General features: G+C 38.2%; 1 protein-coding gene across 2 annotated transcripts in view; it reads left to right on the forward strand.

Moving 5' to 3' along the window:
* LMBRD1 (LMBR1 domain containing 1) overlaps positions 1 to 19,794 on the forward strand; it is a 75,408-nt gene that overhangs the window by 28,735 nt on the left and 26,879 nt on the right. For both annotated transcript variants that reach the window (XM_035321409.1, XM_035321410.1), the window contains exons 8-9: positions 12,270 to 12,395; positions 14,165 to 14,317. In XM_035321409.1, the coding sequence (XP_035177300.1) occupies positions 12,270 to 12,395; positions 14,165 to 14,317 (279 nt within the window). The remainder of the gene's footprint in view (positions 1 to 12,269; positions 12,396 to 14,164; positions 14,318 to 19,794) is intronic.

The following is a 19,794-nucleotide window of genomic DNA, read 5'->3' on the forward strand; positions in this document are numbered from 1 at the left end:
ACAATATGCTTCTGTCCTTGAGACTAACTGAACCTGGGAAGATGTGACTTCAGTTTAATGTTCAGTAACTTCAGTGCTCTGTGCTGTCTGTGGGGGGTTATCAAATGAAGACAAAAACCTGTCCTTAAGGCTGGTGCCTTAGTTTTATTGTATTTAGGACTTGTACAGATGGTGGTCATTGAAGTGAAATATCAAGCATGAGAACTACAATAGCCTTCTTTGAATGCCTTAATTAGTAAATTTTTAAGGTTAGCTTGTTGCTTTGAAAACTTGGAGCTATCTATACAAATGTTTGGGGCATGGAATTACTTTTTTTATTTACTTTGCTTTTAACTCCTGCATTTTATCCTTCCAAAATCATAATTTTTGTTACACACTAGGGATTACAGCGTGGTGGGAGAAATGGAGGAGCTATTTTATGGAAGACTTGGGCATGAGCTCACAGAAGAGACTGTTGTCCATCTCTGATGGTATACTTTTTGGCACTGTTTACAGACAATCACAAAATCTTAGGCCAAAACAGTGAATTAACTTTGATACATGAGTGGACTGAGGTACAAATGCATTATGCTCAGTGAAAGCCACTAAATAGAAGGTTTATGTTCTCAAAGTTGGAGTTGGAACAGCTTTTCTAGGCTCTTTTTCATAACACTTTGCCCACTGTAGTGGTGTTCAGGCTTCCGTAAGTACGCAATTTCCACCTGTAACAGCATGACAGCACTGCTGTCAATTCACTATTTGGATAACTTGACAGACAATATGTGGATGCCATGCCATGATCTTGTGTGAGAAACAATCAGCAGCAGCCAGTAACACAGGTGAGGATCTCAGTGAAGCAGCATTTTTTTTGTGATTGCAGTGAGTGGGTGTTCTGCAAGCAGGAGTGCCCAGCAAAAGTGTATCACAACCTTATATTCCCTATTATGCAATGCTTAATTCCTCCCCAGTTACCTCATTGGCTGAGTACTACAGGTTCACAAACTACTGGATACTTATTACTATACTATATATGTACAATTTTATTTGACCAGCCATTAATTTCTCCTTTTCCTTTTTTTCCTTCTCTTGTGACTAAAGGGCCCATGATTTTTTGTTTTTACAGATTTTGCAATGCTCGTCCTGTTTTTCTTAGCTACCTTCCTTATTTTGGGACAGTGGGACCTTCCTCTGTCCCCTTATCTGCTAAACATGCTTGTGACTGTTAAGCCTGCACAATTGCTTTTAAATATGCAAGGTTAGTGGAATTTTCCACTGCAAAAACACACTTTAATTCTCACACCTGGGTTGTATTTTTCATTGAGGACTGCTTTTTCCATTGGTAGGGCTTAATACAGAAGTTACTTTAGTGAAGAGTTTGTGCACTGTCATGCTTTCCTGGGCCTGATAGAGAGCTTTAAGAGTATAGTCTCTTACACTGTATCAGTTTGGATAACTCTAGTTCTTACACCTAAGAGGAAAACAGGCATAATTCTGGAAGGAGTAACTGTTTATTTCTGTAAACTTCCAAGTTCAGTCCTTTGTGCAGTCTGCCTTTTAGGTTTGTATTCTTATGTTAATATTGTATTTAAAAGTGCCTCTAGATAAGAAGGATCAATGCTCAGGCAAGTTTGATGCCTTGTGTGTAATGTTTGTCTGTGATGTTAGACATCTGACAAGTAATGAAGTTCCTATATTTTTAGACAGCCTTCTGTAGGCATATAGAATTGTTTGTCATGGTTCGTAGTCGTTAAACTATTCTTTAATAATTGCTGGTAGATTTTTGAATGCCAGAAGGAATACTCTTTTTATAAGGGTGAGCACAAGAACATCTACTTGAAATCTTTGCACAAATGCTTAGCAGATTATGAAGAAAGAGTAGACAATAAATGTGAATGTAATACATGTTACTGGAATTTCCTTCTCTGAACAGATGTGATCTTAGATCTTTTGTTCTTCCTAGTTAAGAGTTGAGGATTTGCAGTAAAGATGGAAATTCTGCACCTGGTTCCTGACTTCTGGAAGCCCTCAACCCATTCTATTGCTTCTTTAGTATTTGCACTATTAAAGGGGTATGTGGTCATAAGAAAAAAAATCAAGAACAGATGTATTCAGTCTTCTGTATACTGATTCATATTACTGTAAAAAAAAAACAAAACTGTTCTATACAAACATCTAATGGAGTTTGTAGTGTAGTAAGAGAGAGGCTAGCAATTTTTTTCATAACTGAACTGCATTAAAATAAATTCTCAAGCTAAGAGTAATTTTACTTTGAATACCTACAACGTAAACACAAAACACTAAAAATAAACAGTGATGCTGTGCCTGCACAGCCCAGCTTGTTGAAGTTGACTTTAACTTCATCTTAAATGGTATTTCTAGAAGAGTACCATGAAGCAGATGAATTAGTGGATTCTGTCTGTGTTGCCTGGAATACAGCTTATCCATTCTACAATTAACCGAATGTTAACAGGACTGTTCTGCATGGCCTCGAATGTGAAGAATTGGGTTACAGCTGTTCAGAAACTTCGCTTCTGTGTTGTGGTGATATACAATACTGAGAAATTAAGGAAAAGAAACTTTGACATTGGCATCAGGTAGCCTTGAATTTGAGTAGATACTGAGAGCAAAAGCTCACTTCTGTATGTGTATGGTCCTAGGCTTTCTCTCTGAAAGCATACTTTCGTGCTTCCCCAGGAGGGGGAGTGCAGAGGGTGGTGTTCTTTAGATTGTAAATGACTACAGTTTAAATTATGGAACTAACAAATTTACTGTAATGGCTAATCTAGTTTAAATCTATTTTTTAAGGAGTACTGTCAGCATTGATCCAGTATGCTGGGCCTCTCTGAGGTAACTGTTGATTTAATGTATTGCTTTTTGGTGAAATCTATGGTGAGCTATTCAAGCAGCAAAGAACAGGCTTAGCAGACTACGCAATATAGTCTACACAATATACATTTGGTGTGATGTTCCTGGGGTTTGGGGGGACAGAAGTTGAAGCATCATGCTGGATTAGAATTGCTGACAACTGTCAAGGTACTGCTATGGTGAAAGATAAAGCTGCAGTTCTGTTTGGTCGTTGTCAGATTAGCATGCTGGTTTTCATTTTCTTCTGGCTTGAATATCAAAATCCATTCACTAAATTTGACACAGTGATGCAGAGAAGGTGATGTTTTTTTTTTTTTTTTTTTTTTTTCCATATTATGAGGAAGAACACAGAACACTATCATTGTTGTGAACTTCACCCCAGCTTCTGAATGGAATATCATGAAACACACTGTTAGAGCTCAAATGCTAAAGAAGTAAACATTTTGATATGGAAAAACTCCGGAGTTCTTCAACTTCAGCTAAATATTAGGTATAAATTTAGGAGGGAGTTAATAATATGTATTGAACCTGAAAGCATCCTGTTCCTGAAAGTAAAGCACTAAGGGAATACTAATGTAGAAGTAACAGCTCAAGGAATTGATGTGGAAATTGCTTATGTCAGGGAAGGTCAGGACTTACTTAACTACTTCCAGGGATGATTTAATATAGAAGATGAGGTATATTTTTGCAAATGCTTTTGGTTAAAAGAAAGATATATTGTCAGAACTAAACTTGAATTTGCCTGTGCTTTCTAGGAAGTACTATGAAGTCAACATCTACTATTGGAATAAAGGAGCGAACTAAATGAATGACATGGATTTAAGAAATCCTGTAGAAACAAGTGAGAATAGAAACGTGATGCAAGGAGGATAACTGAAGAACAAAAAGTGTGTACAGAAAGGATCTCAACTCCACATTTTAAGTGGGAAAATTGGCCTGTTCTATTTAGCTTCCTGTGTGATGACACTTGTGACTGTCCTGTAGGATGTGGCAACTGACTTCTGTGGACTTAAAAGAGTGTGTGGTTATGGGCTGTGTTCTCGAGTCTGAACCTTTTTTCCAGTAGTGCAAGCTTTCTGTAGAGAAAAAGAACATTCTCTAACACTTGCAAAAGGAGATAAAAGGTGGCTGATTGGAAATGGGCTGAATGGCCAGGCCCAGAGGCTGGTGACATGGGGAGTGGGATGAATTGCACCCTCAGCAGGCTTGCAGATGACACCAAGCTGTATGTTGCAGTCAACACTGGAGGGAAGGGATGCAATCCAGAGGGACCTGGACAGGCTTGAGAGGTGGTCTGTGTGAACCTCATGAGGTTGCACAAGGCCACGTTTTGCATCTGGTCCAGGGTGATCCCAAGCACAAATACAGGCTGGGGGGAGAATAGATTAAGAGCAGCCTTGAGAAGGATCTGGGGGTGTTGGTTGACGAGAAGGTAAACGTGAGCTGGTATAATGTTTTGGGACCACTCAGTATAGAGAAATTAAAGCTTGCGGAGATCACACCAGTGTCTGTAAATGCCTCAAGGAAGGGGACAAAGAAAACAAAGCCAGGTGCTTTTCAGTGGTGTCCAGGGACAAGTCAAGAGGCAGTGGACACCAACTGAAATACAGGAAGTTCCCTTTGAACATCAGCAAGCACTTCTTACTGTGTAGGTGACAGAGCCCTTGCAAAGGTTGCCCAGACATGTTGTGGAGTCTCCCTCCTTGGAGATCTTCAAAAACTATCTGGGTATGGTCCTGGGAAAACAGCTGTAGGTGTCCTTGCTTGAGCAAGAGGGTTGGGACTGGATGATCTCCAGAGGAACCTTCCAATCTCAAGAATTCTGTGATTCTGTCCACCTTGTGGACCTGTGGCTTTTAGAAATGTGCTAAGAGTGGCACCTGCCATGTTTGTAACTGATGATGTGAGATGTCCTCTAAGCTTAAACTAGGTTTTAGCCAAGGAAAAACTAGACAGGACAGTGACTGAGTGATTCTTTCTTTGGTTCATTTTTATTCACAGTACTTGTTTTGCTCTTATAACCTCACTTAGACCACGCTGGAAGACTTTTCTGTTCAGCTTTTCTTTTATGCAAATGATTTACTGGATTTTTTTTTTTTAATATTCCTCTTTATTCACTGCTGTGGAATTAATGCTCAAATGGTGTTGGGCACTTTGTTTAAAAACAATATGCGTTGTCTTCAAAGAATTAGGTAGTTCTGTGTTCTAGGAACCATGAACTTCTTCTGCAAGATTATGTGCTGATAATTCTGTGCCAGAGGATAGTAACTGCATTTAAGGAATAACTTAAATAGTGTGGTAGGAGGCAAATTTTCAGAAATTACTTGTGCAAGTGGAGGGAGTGCATATGGTTGTTCAGAGGCGGGGGGGACACTTAATGCTTGCTGATGATCTAAATATCATAAATCGCTTTATTTTTCTTCACCTTGTAACTTCTGAGACATGGCTGTACAAGACACAAATTTGCATGCTTTTGCAAATGGATGCAGAGGAAAAGTATTTTTAGCCTTGGAAACTGCAGTTAACTTTCTTGTGCCTAACTTTGATTCTTGCTTTTAACCTGATCTTGTATGCACTGCCAAAACTCACACTTAATGTTTTATTTCCTTGCTGAATGCTCTGTAAAATATTATTTTCTTGGCATTAGTTGACCCTTCTGGAAACTAGGAAGGGGGAAGAAGGTGCAGCTAGGAAAAGTGTATATTCAGATTTTCGTTCTGAGAGGAGAATAGTGGTTTTATCAAAAGTATAGATAAAGTCAGTTACAACTTCTCACATCATAGGTATGTACATATTACTGACAAGAGTATGAAATTATATAATTTTTTCAAAGTATATGCAATGTTTAAATTAGCAACGTTGTGTGAACTTTTTTCTTGGTGGGCTCAATTTCCAATATAGTCTTTAATTGCTGGTTCCTTTTCTCTTGCGAAACCTTAATAGCTCAAATCTGCTTTTTTGGTGTTATGTAATGCATAATGCTAAAGTACAGCCCTTGGTTTTTAAAATACATTTGTAAAAAATGTGAATAAGTGATTCTTAGGGGGTCTCTACAGATCCATGACCTTGATGATTTATACTGACAGCTTTCTGTGTCTATAAATATGCAATATAATAAGAAAATGATAAATCAGGACTGCAGTGCTTTGTTTGAAATAGTTTCACAGATGATGTAATTTGAATCTATTCTTTCATTAATGTGTTTTGCATTGGAATGGTTTTACATTGCCCTAGGTATTAATGTAATGGTTGTTGTCAGCTCCAGATTGTTATTTGAATTCAAGGCAGAATAACATATTACTCACGCAGTGATAGGCAGATTAATTTTTGAGTGATCTTTTGCATCTCATTTAGCATGTCCTTGAAGGATGATTATAATTGGCTTTGTAATTTTTCCAAAACATTTCATAAGTGTTATTTGACTTTTTATGAAATAGTAAAGTGATCCTTTCTCCTTCATCCTGAGAGACAACACATTACAAAATTCAGTTTGTCTGCTGACAAATTTAATGATCTTTCCACACCTAATTTTTGTTCAGAGTATGATTTACTTTTCTGTCATTTGACTTATTTATACTGAAGGGGAAGAAACTGCAAGCCTTTTGTAATCTACCTGATGTTAAAAGCACTCGTTTACTACTTAATTTCTTAGGTAGACTTCAAACAGTTATTGAGAAACCTACAAGATAGCAGCATTTATGTTCGTTACCACTTAATCACTTCAATATTGCTTCTTAAATACAAAAGAAATGTAGTTCTTTGATTATGGTCACTTCTTCATAAACAGATAAATATCCAAAATAGCAAACCACCTTGTTCTTTTGTTTTAACATCCTGATTCCTACTGCAGCCACGGAGATCTATAGATGTTAAACTGCTGGATCAATGATAGTTTTGTACTTTAGAGATTTTTAGAGGTAATACTTCAAAAGTTAATCTTTTGGATGTTTATGCTCTTCTGTGCCTGATGGAGCAATGCAGAAAAACTACAACTGGGTATAATAGCTATGTTCAGTTTTTCAACTGATAAAGTTAACTTTTCTAACAGTGAAGTAATGTGTCCAGTAAGCACAAGCTCACTGTACGTGCTGTAGAGCAGAGGCTGTTGTCCTTGAACATAAGTACTGCAACTCCTTGGCTTCTGCGTCTTACAAACCTTAAGGGCACTTCTTGGCCAGCTTAGTCTCGCTTACTTTTCTCAGTGTTTTTTTTTTTTTTTTTGTATCTGTACAGTGGAAATTAAAGTTCATTAATATGAAAAATGAAGGTGAATGTGTTAATGTGAAGCAGAAAGGTACTGTAGTGATGAGTTAGAGGAACTGGTGAACAGGTATTCAGTGTACTGTTCATTATGTATGCAGGAGATTACATAAGAAATGCCAGACTGAACTGGTACGTTCAGTAAGATCAGTTGGTTCTGTGACCTGAGAGTTTAAGTGTTCTGTGAAAAATTGTTGTGCTCTCATATCCAATCTTCAGTTGCTAATAAAACATAACATAAAGGAACTGAATTTTTGCTAGTGCACATACTGAATGATTTCCCAAGCCATATGAAATGAGCATTCAGGAACATCCTGAATGAACATGCAGCGAACATCCCATGAACAACAAAAGCCTGTCCATGAGATGGTCTTACACCTTCAGATGTATTTAAGAGGCTTTCTCCTTTATTCTTCACAATTTAGGAAAGATGTGTGAACCATTGTAACTGTTAGCCGTCCAGAATAGTGTTCCAGAAATAAGATTCTCGAATTCTGACTTTTATCTTTAGAGTGATAGTATGGGTAAACAGCCAGATAGACAGATTTTTTGCTGTGAGGGAAATAGTTGACTATGCAATAATGTAGTCAGATTACTATGCAGAAAAAGAAAAGAAAAGCGCTGTGTAGGTGTGCAGAAAAGAAAGGTACAGCTTAAAGAAAAGGTGCTGTATTAATGCCTTGTATACAAGTATATATATATGTTGCCTGTATTGGTGTGACGCATTAATGTATACCACATTTGACTCAATTGTACTAGCTTGCCAGCTCCAGCACAAGCAATACTGCATTGTATCCATATGGAATAGTGCTCAGTATAGGCAACTGAACTGTATCATATGCTATAAAGGGAAAAAAATTAAAATAATTGTGTGGGTTCCCTTGTATTTAATGTAATTCAAATTAAAAAAAAAAAAAAAAGAATATAGATCATTCCTATACCAAAATATTTTTGAAATTAAGTTTATTTTTATGGGGCCTTCATACCATGGAAAATTAATTTATATTTGACTTGTATGTCTGTAAAGCACTGCATATCCTAAGCTTAAGGTATCTAACCTGAATGGATGCCTTTTTGATAAGGGTTTAGTTGTTAGAATTGCACGTTTGTGGTCACATTTTCAGCTGAAGTCTTGAAACAGGCTGTTACAAGAAGATGGGAGCTTGGGGGTTTATTTTGCACCCTTAGAGCTGTGAGCACTTTCCTTGCCTTTTATACAGCGACATAATACTAAAATGACTTGTATTTTAAATTGTCTGTTTCATGCAACTTCGCTAGAGGGCAGTGCTCTGCAAGAGATGTTTGTCGGGATTAATTTAAACGCAGTTTGCACAAGACTGTGTATACGTGTACACCCCTTTTAAAACACCTTAGGGATAGCACTTAAAAGCCATATCAGCTATATGGACCTGTAAAACAGAAAGAACAGGGACTTTCTGCTATGCTGTGCAAGTACTTTCTGGTAATTTCTTGAAATCACAGGCTTAGTTCTTAATATTTTTTAATTTAAGTTGGTGAACTACCATCAGTTATAGTGCTAGTTGTGTGCCAAGACCAGAATCAACTTGTTCTGTTTGATCTTTAACAAGGAGAGGTTATTGCTTGGGCCACGTTTAAGTCATTAGACCATATTTTATTAGTTGAACGGAGCAGATGTAGGTTATGAGACATAATCAGCTTTTAATTAACCTATATAGCTTGATAGCTTCAGGCGTTTTTCAGTAGGTGTTCAAAACGTAGTTTTAAGTATTTAACTCATTTCTAAATGCATCTACTGCATTCACGTTGAAAATGTGTTTTTTTCCCTCTGCACTCATGACTGATCTGTGTGCTTATGGATCATCTGGTTGCATATTAGGTGTTCCCAGCCTTATAATACACCTTCTTCAGTGGAAATATTTTGGTAGCTTGTGTAATTTAAAAAATGTTAGACTAGCAGTTATGATTCTCAGCCTGTCTGGATCTTATGAATAGTTTATCCCTGAAGTACTTGCTTGCTACAACTTCTGTAAAATGGGATTTTTACAACTTATTTCAACGTCACTTATTTTATATCTTGTACTTACAGATCACTATAAACCTAGCGGGTGACTAGTAAGACAGACTAATGCCTTGTGTAGTCACAGGCTGGGGAATTTTGGCAACTCTAAGGTGTTGTAAAATGCTGAGCCTGCAGGAGACAAAAGGAAAAGAGTACCATCTGTTACTTCAAAACTTCTAGTTTTTTTCCTGGAGAATGTGAGGAGAGTAGCTGGATCTGTTGTTGACAAGATAGGAAGGAAGAGAACACAGGAAGCCTGAAGACTAAGCAAACTGAAATAATGCTAGTGTGATCTTTAATGTGGCATCTTACTGATTTCTAGAGTAAAAAGTATATTTGTGTTCTGTGGCACACTGCGAACAGCTAGAGTATAATTCTCACTGTTCTTCAGTGCCTAGTGACACTGCATAAACAATATTGAGCTGGTTGGTGTTGTTTCCATGTGACTTAGAATCAGGAAGGTTGGAAAAGACCTCCAAGATCATCTGGTCCAGCCATACCCCCCCCCCCCCCCACCAATGTCACTTGCTAAACCATGTTCCTAAGCACCACGTTCAGCCTTTCCTTGAACACCCCCAGGAACGGTGGTGACTCCACCACCTCCCTGGGCAACCCCTTCCAATGCCTGACTGCTCCTTCTGAGAAGAAATGTCTCCTTGTTTCCAACACAAACCTAGATGACTCATCTTTCTGTACTTCATTCTTTGTATGTATCGATAACTTGAAGGAGGAGTATGTCTTATCCCCATTGATGATCAGAGAAATCTTAAAGTCTACCTTATTCTCTAGGAGTCTAAGGTAAAACCACTTCTAATACTGCTTTTTCCTATGCAAGAAAACGTTCATGTAGTGTAAGTTGTGAAAGATCTATCTGAATGTGTTCTTCACCAATAAATGTTTCAAGAAATATTTTAGGGAAAATACTTTTCTCCTACCCTCTCTTAAATGCTTTCATGTGATTTAACAGGTACCACTGTTTCCTTGAGTTTGAAGCCTGTTGAGAGAAACAGTGCTGTATGCTTGTTGAAATCAATTAACACCATTCCACCAGCTTACTGGTAGCTGTCTCTCTGAATGTAAGCAACCTAATTCTCCAATAAATGAGAGAGACTGTGAGACTACTAAACTCCTGTTTCAATTTTTCCTAGCCTAATATTTGAAGAAAAGTGCATTGAAACAATGAAGTATTGTCATTTGCAGAGAGAAACTGAAGTCTGTGGGCTCAGTGGCATATATTTGTGGTGAAATAGTTATTAAGCTAAATAATGTTTGAGCTACAATGCTAGTAAATTAATTTGTCCAAGGGGCTTAGAAATACCTGTTTGTGGCAGGACATTTTGCATGTTTGTGTTGGGTCTGTCTGGGATGGAGTCACCTTTCCCTGCAGCAGCCCACACAGTGCTGTGCTCTGCACTCATAGCTGGAACAGCACTGGTATCACTCCAGTGTTGTGTCTATTGCTGCATAGTGCTGGCACAACATCAGAACTCCTTCCAGGCCCCCAAGAGCCAGCAGGCTGGGGGTGGGCAATTGATGGGGAGGGGACATCACCAGGGCAGCTGACCTAAACCAACCAAAGGGATATTCCATAACACCTGATGTCACACTGAGCAATAAAAGGGGGGCTCTCATGGGGGAGGGTCTCTTCTGAACAACCGGTACACGTTTTGAGGCCCTGCTTCCCGGGACGTGGCCGAACATCGCTCGTTGATGGGAAGTAGAGAATAACTTTTTTTTTTTTCTTTCTCTCTGTGCTTCCGCGCGGCCTTGTTGTTTCTTTTGTTTCTCTTTCTCCCCATTCCCCTTTCCTTAATTAAATCATTCTCATCTCAAACCTCGAGCTCTTTGTGTTGTCTTTTCTCCCCCTTCCTCTTTGAGGAGGGGAGGAGTGAGAGAGCGGTTGTGGTGGAGCTCGGCTGCCCACTCGAGTAAAACCATCACAATGTTGAAAAGTATGCTGAAAATGTACAGCTTCTTTCTTTGAGTGTACTGTTCATGAGACATCAGTGTGTCTGAGCAGGTTCTCAAAGAGGTCAAATCAATTCTTGTGTATGGAAAGCTCATGTGGTCTGACCAAGCATACAGGTAGGGATAGGTTAAATATTGTACGAAATATAAAACTGTGCTTGAAGGAGAAAGTAGCATGCCTATGAGCATATATGAAACTGCTAACTTCTGATGTTAGGTAATATTCAGATATCAAGCACTGTAGTAAACAGCATCTGTTCCTTGAGATTCTGTTCAAGAGCCTTGCTGCTGAGATCAGCACTATGGAAAAACTGTCACCAGCAGCCTCCCACCCTCCAATAAAACAAATAAGCTATAGCTAACTTTTCTGACCTTTGCCTAGGTCTGTAAAATTCAGAGGAGAGTGGGGAGGAATCGATGAAACACTTCTGCATATCTCACCTTACATACTTCTGTGTTAGTAGAAAGCTTGCAGACTTTATGCCCAGATTTTTCCAATGTAGTGTTATGTGGAAATAGGCAGACACTTTGAATGGTATAGGATTTATAACTAGGAGTTCAGGCTAACAGATGTTTATGGATGTGAATGGATATTTAAGTAGTCTTTTGAATATGAATGCGTTTAGGCTTCTCACCTAGCTTCTGTGCGTTGTTGTTTGTTTTTTTTTTTCTACAGATTTTTTATAGTAAATCAGGTGCTTTCTAGGTAACTTTATTTAAAAAAAATCAGTTGAGGGCTATTTGCTACAAGGAAACTGTTTACGCTTTACTTCTAAAACTATTAAGGTTCATTAAGTACAAATTCCTTTATTATATGATGCTGTGATTAGGATCTGAGTTGCGGAAGTTAAGATTTTAGAAAGGTGAATGATTTGACCAAAAATAGGCAAACTTGAAAAGCTTTCAGTGGGTTATGCTTACATAAAGTCTTAACATATGTTACTGTCTCAGTGATCTTGAGAAATTTACTTTGGGAACAATGTGGGACACTGGAACCCGCACAGTGTTCTGTTTTGTTCAAAAATGAATTGTCTTAGTAAGCATGGAAGGAGGAAAAACTACTCCATGCTGCCTTACAGCCACAACATGTGGTAGACTAATCAGATGAAACTGTCTAGCAGAAAATTTGAGTGTATATCTTTCCTCTTTGTTTTAGGCTTATGGTATGTCAGCTTTGCCTCTAAACTTGATTAAAGGAACTACCAGTGCAGCTTATGAACGTTTGGAGAACACTGAAGATATTGAAGAAGTAGAGCAACGTATGTTAAGGATTAAGTCCAAGGTATCGGGTTTACTCTTCTCACTTAACTGAGGATTTTTTTTTTCTTGCTTGGCTTACCAGTTTATGTTCTTACTATGAGGTGATTTTTTTTTTTTTGGTCCAGACAAATTGGAAGAATAGCAAGCTAGAAGTGATTAGCATGTGCAATTCTTGAGTTATTTGGAAATGAGCACGGTTACTTATGTAGTAGAGGTGAGTTTCTTTATCAGTCCATCAGCAGTAGTTATTTGTATCTCACTGCTGATAGTGCTGATGAGCTAAACTTGAATTTCTGAATTTCTGAATTTCTGAATAAACTTGAATTTAGGTATGTGGAAGAGACACACCTTGTGGAAGCGAAGAATGTTAACCTCACTCTAGTCAACTACCAGTTACAGCATCCAATTTTTGATGCTTACTCAGTGTAGTTATTATCAGCATTGGATACTTGCTGCATGGAGCTGCCACAAGTCAGATTCATCAAACTATTAATGGTCTTAATGAATAAGTAACAACTCTAAATATTCGTGCTTCAAAGTTAATGTACTTTGTTATAAAACATCTATTTGTTAAATGTGTACTTTTGGAAATATGTTTCGATTTCTAAACATCAGGATGCTAATGCCATTTGTAACTCTGTGATGGCTTTGCAGCTCACTGAAATGCTGCGCATAATAGAAGCAGGAAAGCTCTAACTACTTGGGAGTGCAGAACAGAGATAAGATTTCTCCTGTATGTGTAAGGTGCTGGCTGTAATCACCTACCCTTTTCCCAACCCATTTCAGATAATGGTTTGACCAGTGGTTTCCACAGCTCTGAGTGGGGGGATGGGAAAGAAAGGGCATTAAGATATCAGCATTTTCATCCCGGTAGTCCGTATGTGCTGTTACGTGCTCTGCGGTGGTAGATTGCCAGCAGTGTTGAAATGGTTCTGACAGGCTCTGCGTGATACTTGCTATTTCCATATAGTGTGGATACCTTCACATTCTACAAATCTTTAATACAGAAACCTAAAAAGTAGCCTTCTGTGGTTTAAATTGTAAAGTTTGTGGTTTTGTGCAAAATATGGCTACAGCAAAGGCGTTTTGATTATTGAAATCAATGAGAAAAATGAGAAAATCCTGGAAAAAGAGAGCATTGGTTGTTACAGAAGACTGTTGGATTCTGAGAGTTTGCAAGCACCTAGTGTTAGTTGGATTTGGCAACAAGACAATTATGATCAAAAGGCAGAATAACTTAGTTCTAGTTATGTCTATAATTTAATGTGACCACTGGTAATTTCTATAATTTAATGTGACCACTAGTACCACCTAATTTTCCTTGATTTATGGATTATGATCAGGATTCTGCCTTAGTGTTCAATTGAAATCTTTGTCAATTACATTTGTGAGAAATCATGAAGAAAATAAGGCAATGAAATGAGTGCAGTGAAAACATGCAGAACTGCAAATGTATCTTTACATCATACATTTACATCTTTACATACACTTACATCTTTACATCTCAATCTTTACGTTAGGTTAGGTACGTAGTCTGGTCTTCTGCTATTAGTATGCCCTCTGGTTTCAATTAGACTTACAGCTTAGGCTGGTTTTGAAAAGTTTTTCTTTAAGTCACTTCAGGGTGTTGAAGAGGATATGGGGAAGATGCTTTTCTATACCTGAAGTGGTATAGAGATGGTATGAATTATATACCAACAAATCTTAGCTGTTGTAATTCATTAAACTAGGTATCAAGTCTGTTCTTTGATTGTGTTCCTTGATCTCTTGCAATATTTTTTTGATAATCAGTGCAGAGATGGTCGGCCTCTGTCATCAAGGGATAGACGGACTGTGCAACAGCTAGAAGAGAGGCTAAGAACGCTTCGAAGGAGAGAGAGGCATCTGGAATCAATTGAGAAAAGTTGGTGGGCGAAGTTCTGTGAAGCTATCCGACCTCTAAAGGTAACAAGTTTTAAGACGTTTTGAGAGTTAAGTTGCATGTAATGCGTTCCAGGCTTCTTCCCATATAAATCATAGGCCAAGTTTATATAATATACCCCATGACAACCCTACAGCAAGCTCTTTGAGCTCTAGGATAGCTTTTTATTTTATTAAAATGTTTAAGACTGAAAAGCAGCAAGTCCTATCTGTTTCAAATGATCATGAAATGAAGAAAGGGATGTGTAACTGTGTGTGTGTATATATATATATATAATTTTACAGACCATATTTCTCTATTGTTTGAAGCCTTTAGGCACAAGGCATGAGTGGTTACTATAGTTTTATCTTATTTCTGTGGTCAACTTGCTTAGCTTTTGCTATGATAACTTACCCTTTTTTTCTGACAATAGAGAAAGTATTAGTACTTGGACCACTTCCAGTTCAGACTTGCAAATGTGTTTTTTTTTTTTTTACCACTTTTCATTATCCTCCAAGTAAAATGGTTCCTTGAGTAGATGATTGGCTGGGGGGTGCAGGGGGCATATTGCTGCTTGTTGCTCATCCAGCCTTCTCACCTAGCAGACCTCCAGAGCTCTTACATTTCTATCTTTCTGATACCATGCAACTGTCTGATACCTGCAACTCTTTTTTTTATTAAAAAAAAAAAAAAAAAAAAAAAAACTAGATAGCTGCTAGTTGCCAACTTTTCAATACTGTGACCACCAACTTTTTTCCTTTGTCACTTTTAGAGGTTTTGGAACATGCTCCTAACAGTGCTACCTGCTTAACCACAGACAAATTGGTGGTGTGTGTTTTGTACTTTTGGGAAACGAATGCTGCAGCTCTGTCTCTCAGATTCTCTGAAGACTCTGGCTTGTAATCATGTTGACGGAGGATTGACACTTTGATCACTGATTTCAAAGCTTAGGTTCCTTCTCTTCTCTCTTCTAAAGTAAAAATAGGGCCTTCATCTCATGCACGCACACACAAACCAGTTATGTTTATCCAACCCTAATCAAGCTCCTCTGGGTATATCAACCCATGTGTTTCATGTCATATCTATTATACCTTGAATTTCATTTATCCTCATCACTTAGTGCTGAGGTTCTTTTAAGCCTTTGTTTTTACCTATCCTCAATGTTACTCTGTTCTAGTCCTGTAATGACCTCCTTTCTGAGAAATGACCGATTCTGCTGTCTGCTTCCTTGTTCCTTAACTGTGGACACTTTGATTCCTTTCTCAAAGCATTCTTCAGTCCCTGTGATTAATTTAATTTCCCTTGTCCGCATACTCTGTCCTTTGAAGAATCTGAAGATTCCTAACATATAGATTTCTTTTACAGTATGTCTTCCAGTTGTGGTAGCTTGCCAGTGGCCAGCTGCCAGGCACTAACCCAGCTTTTTTTTTCTTGTTCCCTGTTCTCCACAGGATAAGGGTTAAAAACGAGGTGGAAAAAAAAACTTGCCAGTTAACATGAAGATAGGGAGATGACTTACCAATTACCATCGTGGGGAAAACAGATTCAACTTTGGGGGGAAAGGCAGTTTAGTTTACCCAAATCAATCTAAATTGGCACTAATGTGAAACAAAGATAAAACCGAAACACCTTCCTCCAACTTCCCACGTCCTTTTTTCCAAGGCTCAGCTTCACTCCATACCCAATTCCTTTACTCCTTCCCCACTGTCTTCAAGGAGGTTTATGGTCAGTTCATTTCCTTTTTCTTCACGCTTTCTCTGTGCTCTAGCATGGATCTTCCCACAGGCTGCAGTTCTTGGGTGGGTATTAGGTGGGGGACAGGGAGAGGAGGAACCTGCGCCTATGTGGGTCCTCTTCAGAGGACTGTATCACAGCATCTTTCATGGGTTGTGAAGGAAATCTTTTCTGGCACAGAATACTTTTTCCTCTTCTTCCTTCTATGACCTCAATGTTTTGAATTTTTCATTGTTTTTTCTTCACCCCTCACTGCCATGCCACTATGGTGCCCTTTATTAAATGTTTTATAGAGGTGCCACCAGCTTGGATGATGGACTCAGCTGTGTCCTGCTGTTGGAACCAGCTGTGTCCAGCATAAGGCAGCTCCTCTTCTCTCAGGCCTCTTCTCCCAGAAACCACCCCTGCAATCTCCCACTACTAAAACCTTGCCACCTGTACCCATTGCACCAACCTGTTGTGTTTTTTGTTGTTTCTTTAAGCCTGTGTGTGCAGATAAAATGGTGTATGTAATGCGTGCACATGTAGGACCTAGTTGAGACTAAGAAGTTCCAGCAATTTTCAAAATGAATTTGTCTGCATAGATGCATTTACAGAAATAAGATTGACATCTTGTGGAGAATAATAGATACAACACTTGGAATAGATTCCTGTAGGCTAAGGACTGTTTCACTCTTAAGGCTAAGTTGCATGACTGACACGTTGTGGAAAAAAACATGTCATGCATCTTCCAGATGTGTCTGCTTGTCTCGTGGCTAAGGAAGAGGGGATTACAGAGGTGTGATAAACTGAAGAGAGGAATGTAAATATAGACCTGGGAACATACTCACATACTCACACTTAGTGTATAAGTGATTAAAAAGTAGCTCTAGCAGCTTTGATCATATAATTGGAATGTGATTTGCTTCAAAAGCAAAATATTAATAATTCTTAACCATAAATCCACGTCCTTTTTTTTTTTTTATCATTACCTTCGATTATATGGGGTGGAATAGACTTAATCTTGTATTAGACCTCTGCTACCTTTATTATTTTTGTCTTTAATTTGATTGGCTAAAACCCTTTTTCTTGCATCTTGTTGATTATTCTTTAAAATCTGTGATATTTTCCTTGTTCTTTAACTGATTTTCTATGGCAAGAAGAGTTCCTTCCTGTGGAGAGGACATGGCAAAAGTAGTTCCTTGAAGGCAGAGAGGGCACAGTGAACACATTTTGAAGATTAACGTATAACTATATATGACTTTTTTTTTTCAGAGCTTGCATTGTGTCTGAACATAAGGTAGTTAAGAACAGTTAGGAGTGGTGCAATATATTGCAAAACATTGCATGATAAGGGAATGTAAAATGTACTGTTGTGTTATTGCCATGGAAAATCCAATTATTTTTTCTCAAGCATGTGAAAATAGGAAGAAGAGAACAAAGAATTCCATAGTTGTCAGTTTACTAGTTGAAATCACATGTAGCCAGCAAAAGTGAGAGATGTTGACAAGAATATATGCATTTGGAATGAGCATGTTGTGAAGTAATTGCTTGATCAATAGTAAGCTGGATATGTAGAACTTCAATCCTGATGCTTAACCGGTGCAAAAGAGACTTACTGTGGCAGAGCTTTCATCTTGGTCTTTTGATCTTAGTTGACTTATGTCAACCTGGTTTAAAAAAAAATAAAAGTACTTCTATGGAACAGTATTGACATACAAACTATTTCTTGCCAACCGCAGGTAGTAATTTTAGTATGACTTTGGCCTGTACTTTGGAAAGATGAAGGGGTCTATGAGCAATTTGCTCTGCCAGTGCTATTGTTAATTCTGAGTACCAGAGTAAACAGGCTAAGAATAAAGTTGGACAGAAGCTTTCAGTGTAAAATTCTTAGTGGAGTTAACTTTCAATGATAACTTTAAAATCTAGGATAGATTGAGGTCTCTCAAACCTTAGGAGGAACTACTTTTCTGTCAATTACTAGATATGGAGAGTGTTATTTCTGCTTTGTTTTGGGTTGTAGACCCTTTCTGGGACTGACAGACTATAATGATATGTCTGGGAAAAACAGTTTCAGTATTGTTGCCTTTTTTTACAGTATTAACTTAGTATTTACATTCAGGCTTCTCTAATAATAATTGTCTTTGTATAGTGTCCTGCACTCTTGTTTTAATTATTTTTGTTAGAACTAACTATCTGGTAGTATGCAGTTTGTCAAAGCCAAAACTTCGTTGTTTTTCCTGAAGAGTACATTTTCTTTGACATGAACTAAAGTAAATTTTGCAAACTACGCTTGTTTTACTCAAAGTTAAATAAAATTATATCAAACTCAGAACAGAATGTCCCAAGTTGGAATGGCCCCACAAGAATCAGAAAGTCTAACTCAGACATGAAGCTGGTAATTTTTCAATTCACTTAAAAACAAGACACCTGAAAGATAGCAAAGATGTGAGTAGGGGACAGCATGGGGTTATTAAGTGAAACTAGTCTAGTTTCTTCCTACAGAATCTAACCTTTCATGTAGATAGCTAGTCTACTCCTTCTCCTTTCTTTGTTATGGTTTATCACACTTTGATTTGATACTCTCAGCAACAAGATTATTTTTTTTCTATGGATAGATAGAGAAACTTTAAGGAAAAAAATTCAGAGCATGTAGTTAGGTTTGTTCTCAATATGTGAACAAAGCTGTGAAACGTGGAAGTCTGCTCAACAATGGTAAGTTTTGAGTATTGCATTGTTTTTTCATAGGGGACTTAAAAACATTTCTGGACTGAAGTGATGTCTGAAGTGAGCAATAATAGAAAATAAGTGCTCAGTTCTGAAAATGAGTTCCCTTTGTGAGCAGAGCAAACAAACTCAAGTGCCTTACCTTAAACGGGGACTTAAAGGCATTTTCATCAGTCCAAGTACATGCAGTTCTCTTGGTGAGTAGAAAGTGGCACATGCGAAATCAGCAAGGGAGATAACTGTTCTGTCTAATCTTAAGGATCACAAGGACTTTGTATATACAGATGCTTCAGTTTCTCTCCTTGTTGCTGAAGGCCTTCAGAGAAGTATCAAGTATGTGTTACTGAGGATGGAGAGTTAGGTTATTCCTCTTGAATCCATTCTGTTCTTTTTTTGTGGGCTTTTGATCCTTCAGCTCTCTCCAGAGAAGTAAAAAAGGGGAAAGTAGGCAATTGCTGTGCAGGGCTTTGGGTAACACCTGTGCTGGCAATGTGCTTGTGCAGACAGGTGCAGTCACGAGTTAGTTTATCTGTCTCAAGGAGGTGATGTGGCTAAACTGACAGACAGGCTTTCTTCCTGCTATCACAGCTGTCTTCTAAATCAGGGAGGCTCAGAGCATAACAAGCAAGAGGTGTGACTATTCCATGTCCTAAGTTTATATGATAACAGTAAAACATAGGTTAAGCAAAACACTTAATACCAACATTTTTTTTAGCCTTTTTCTCAGCTTACCTGACACATTGTGGAAAGTAGGTGGTGTCATGGCTTGACTCAGTTGGCTAGCAGATACCCAGACAGCTGTTCCCTTGCTTTTCATGAACGGGATGTTGGAGGAAATAAGAAAACCATGTGGATCGAGATAAAGAAAGGGAGGTCACATATCAGTTACCATGATGGATAGTACAGGCTTGAAGAAAATTAATTTAATTGCTAATTAAAATAGATTTGGAAGGTGAGAAAGACAACACTCCCCACTTCACAACCCACCCCACCTTTTCCCAAGGTTCAGCTTACCCTCTTTGTTCCTGATTCCCCTATGGCACGGGGATGGGGAATGCAGTTCCAAACACCTCCTCTGCAG

Source organism: Oxyura jamaicensis, chromosome 3 (genome assembly GCF_011077185.1).
Source record: "Oxyura jamaicensis isolate SHBP4307 breed ruddy duck chromosome 3, BPBGC_Ojam_1.0, whole genome shotgun sequence".
In the NCBI taxonomy this organism is placed as follows: Eukaryota; Metazoa; Chordata; class Aves; order Anseriformes; family Anatidae; genus Oxyura; species Oxyura jamaicensis.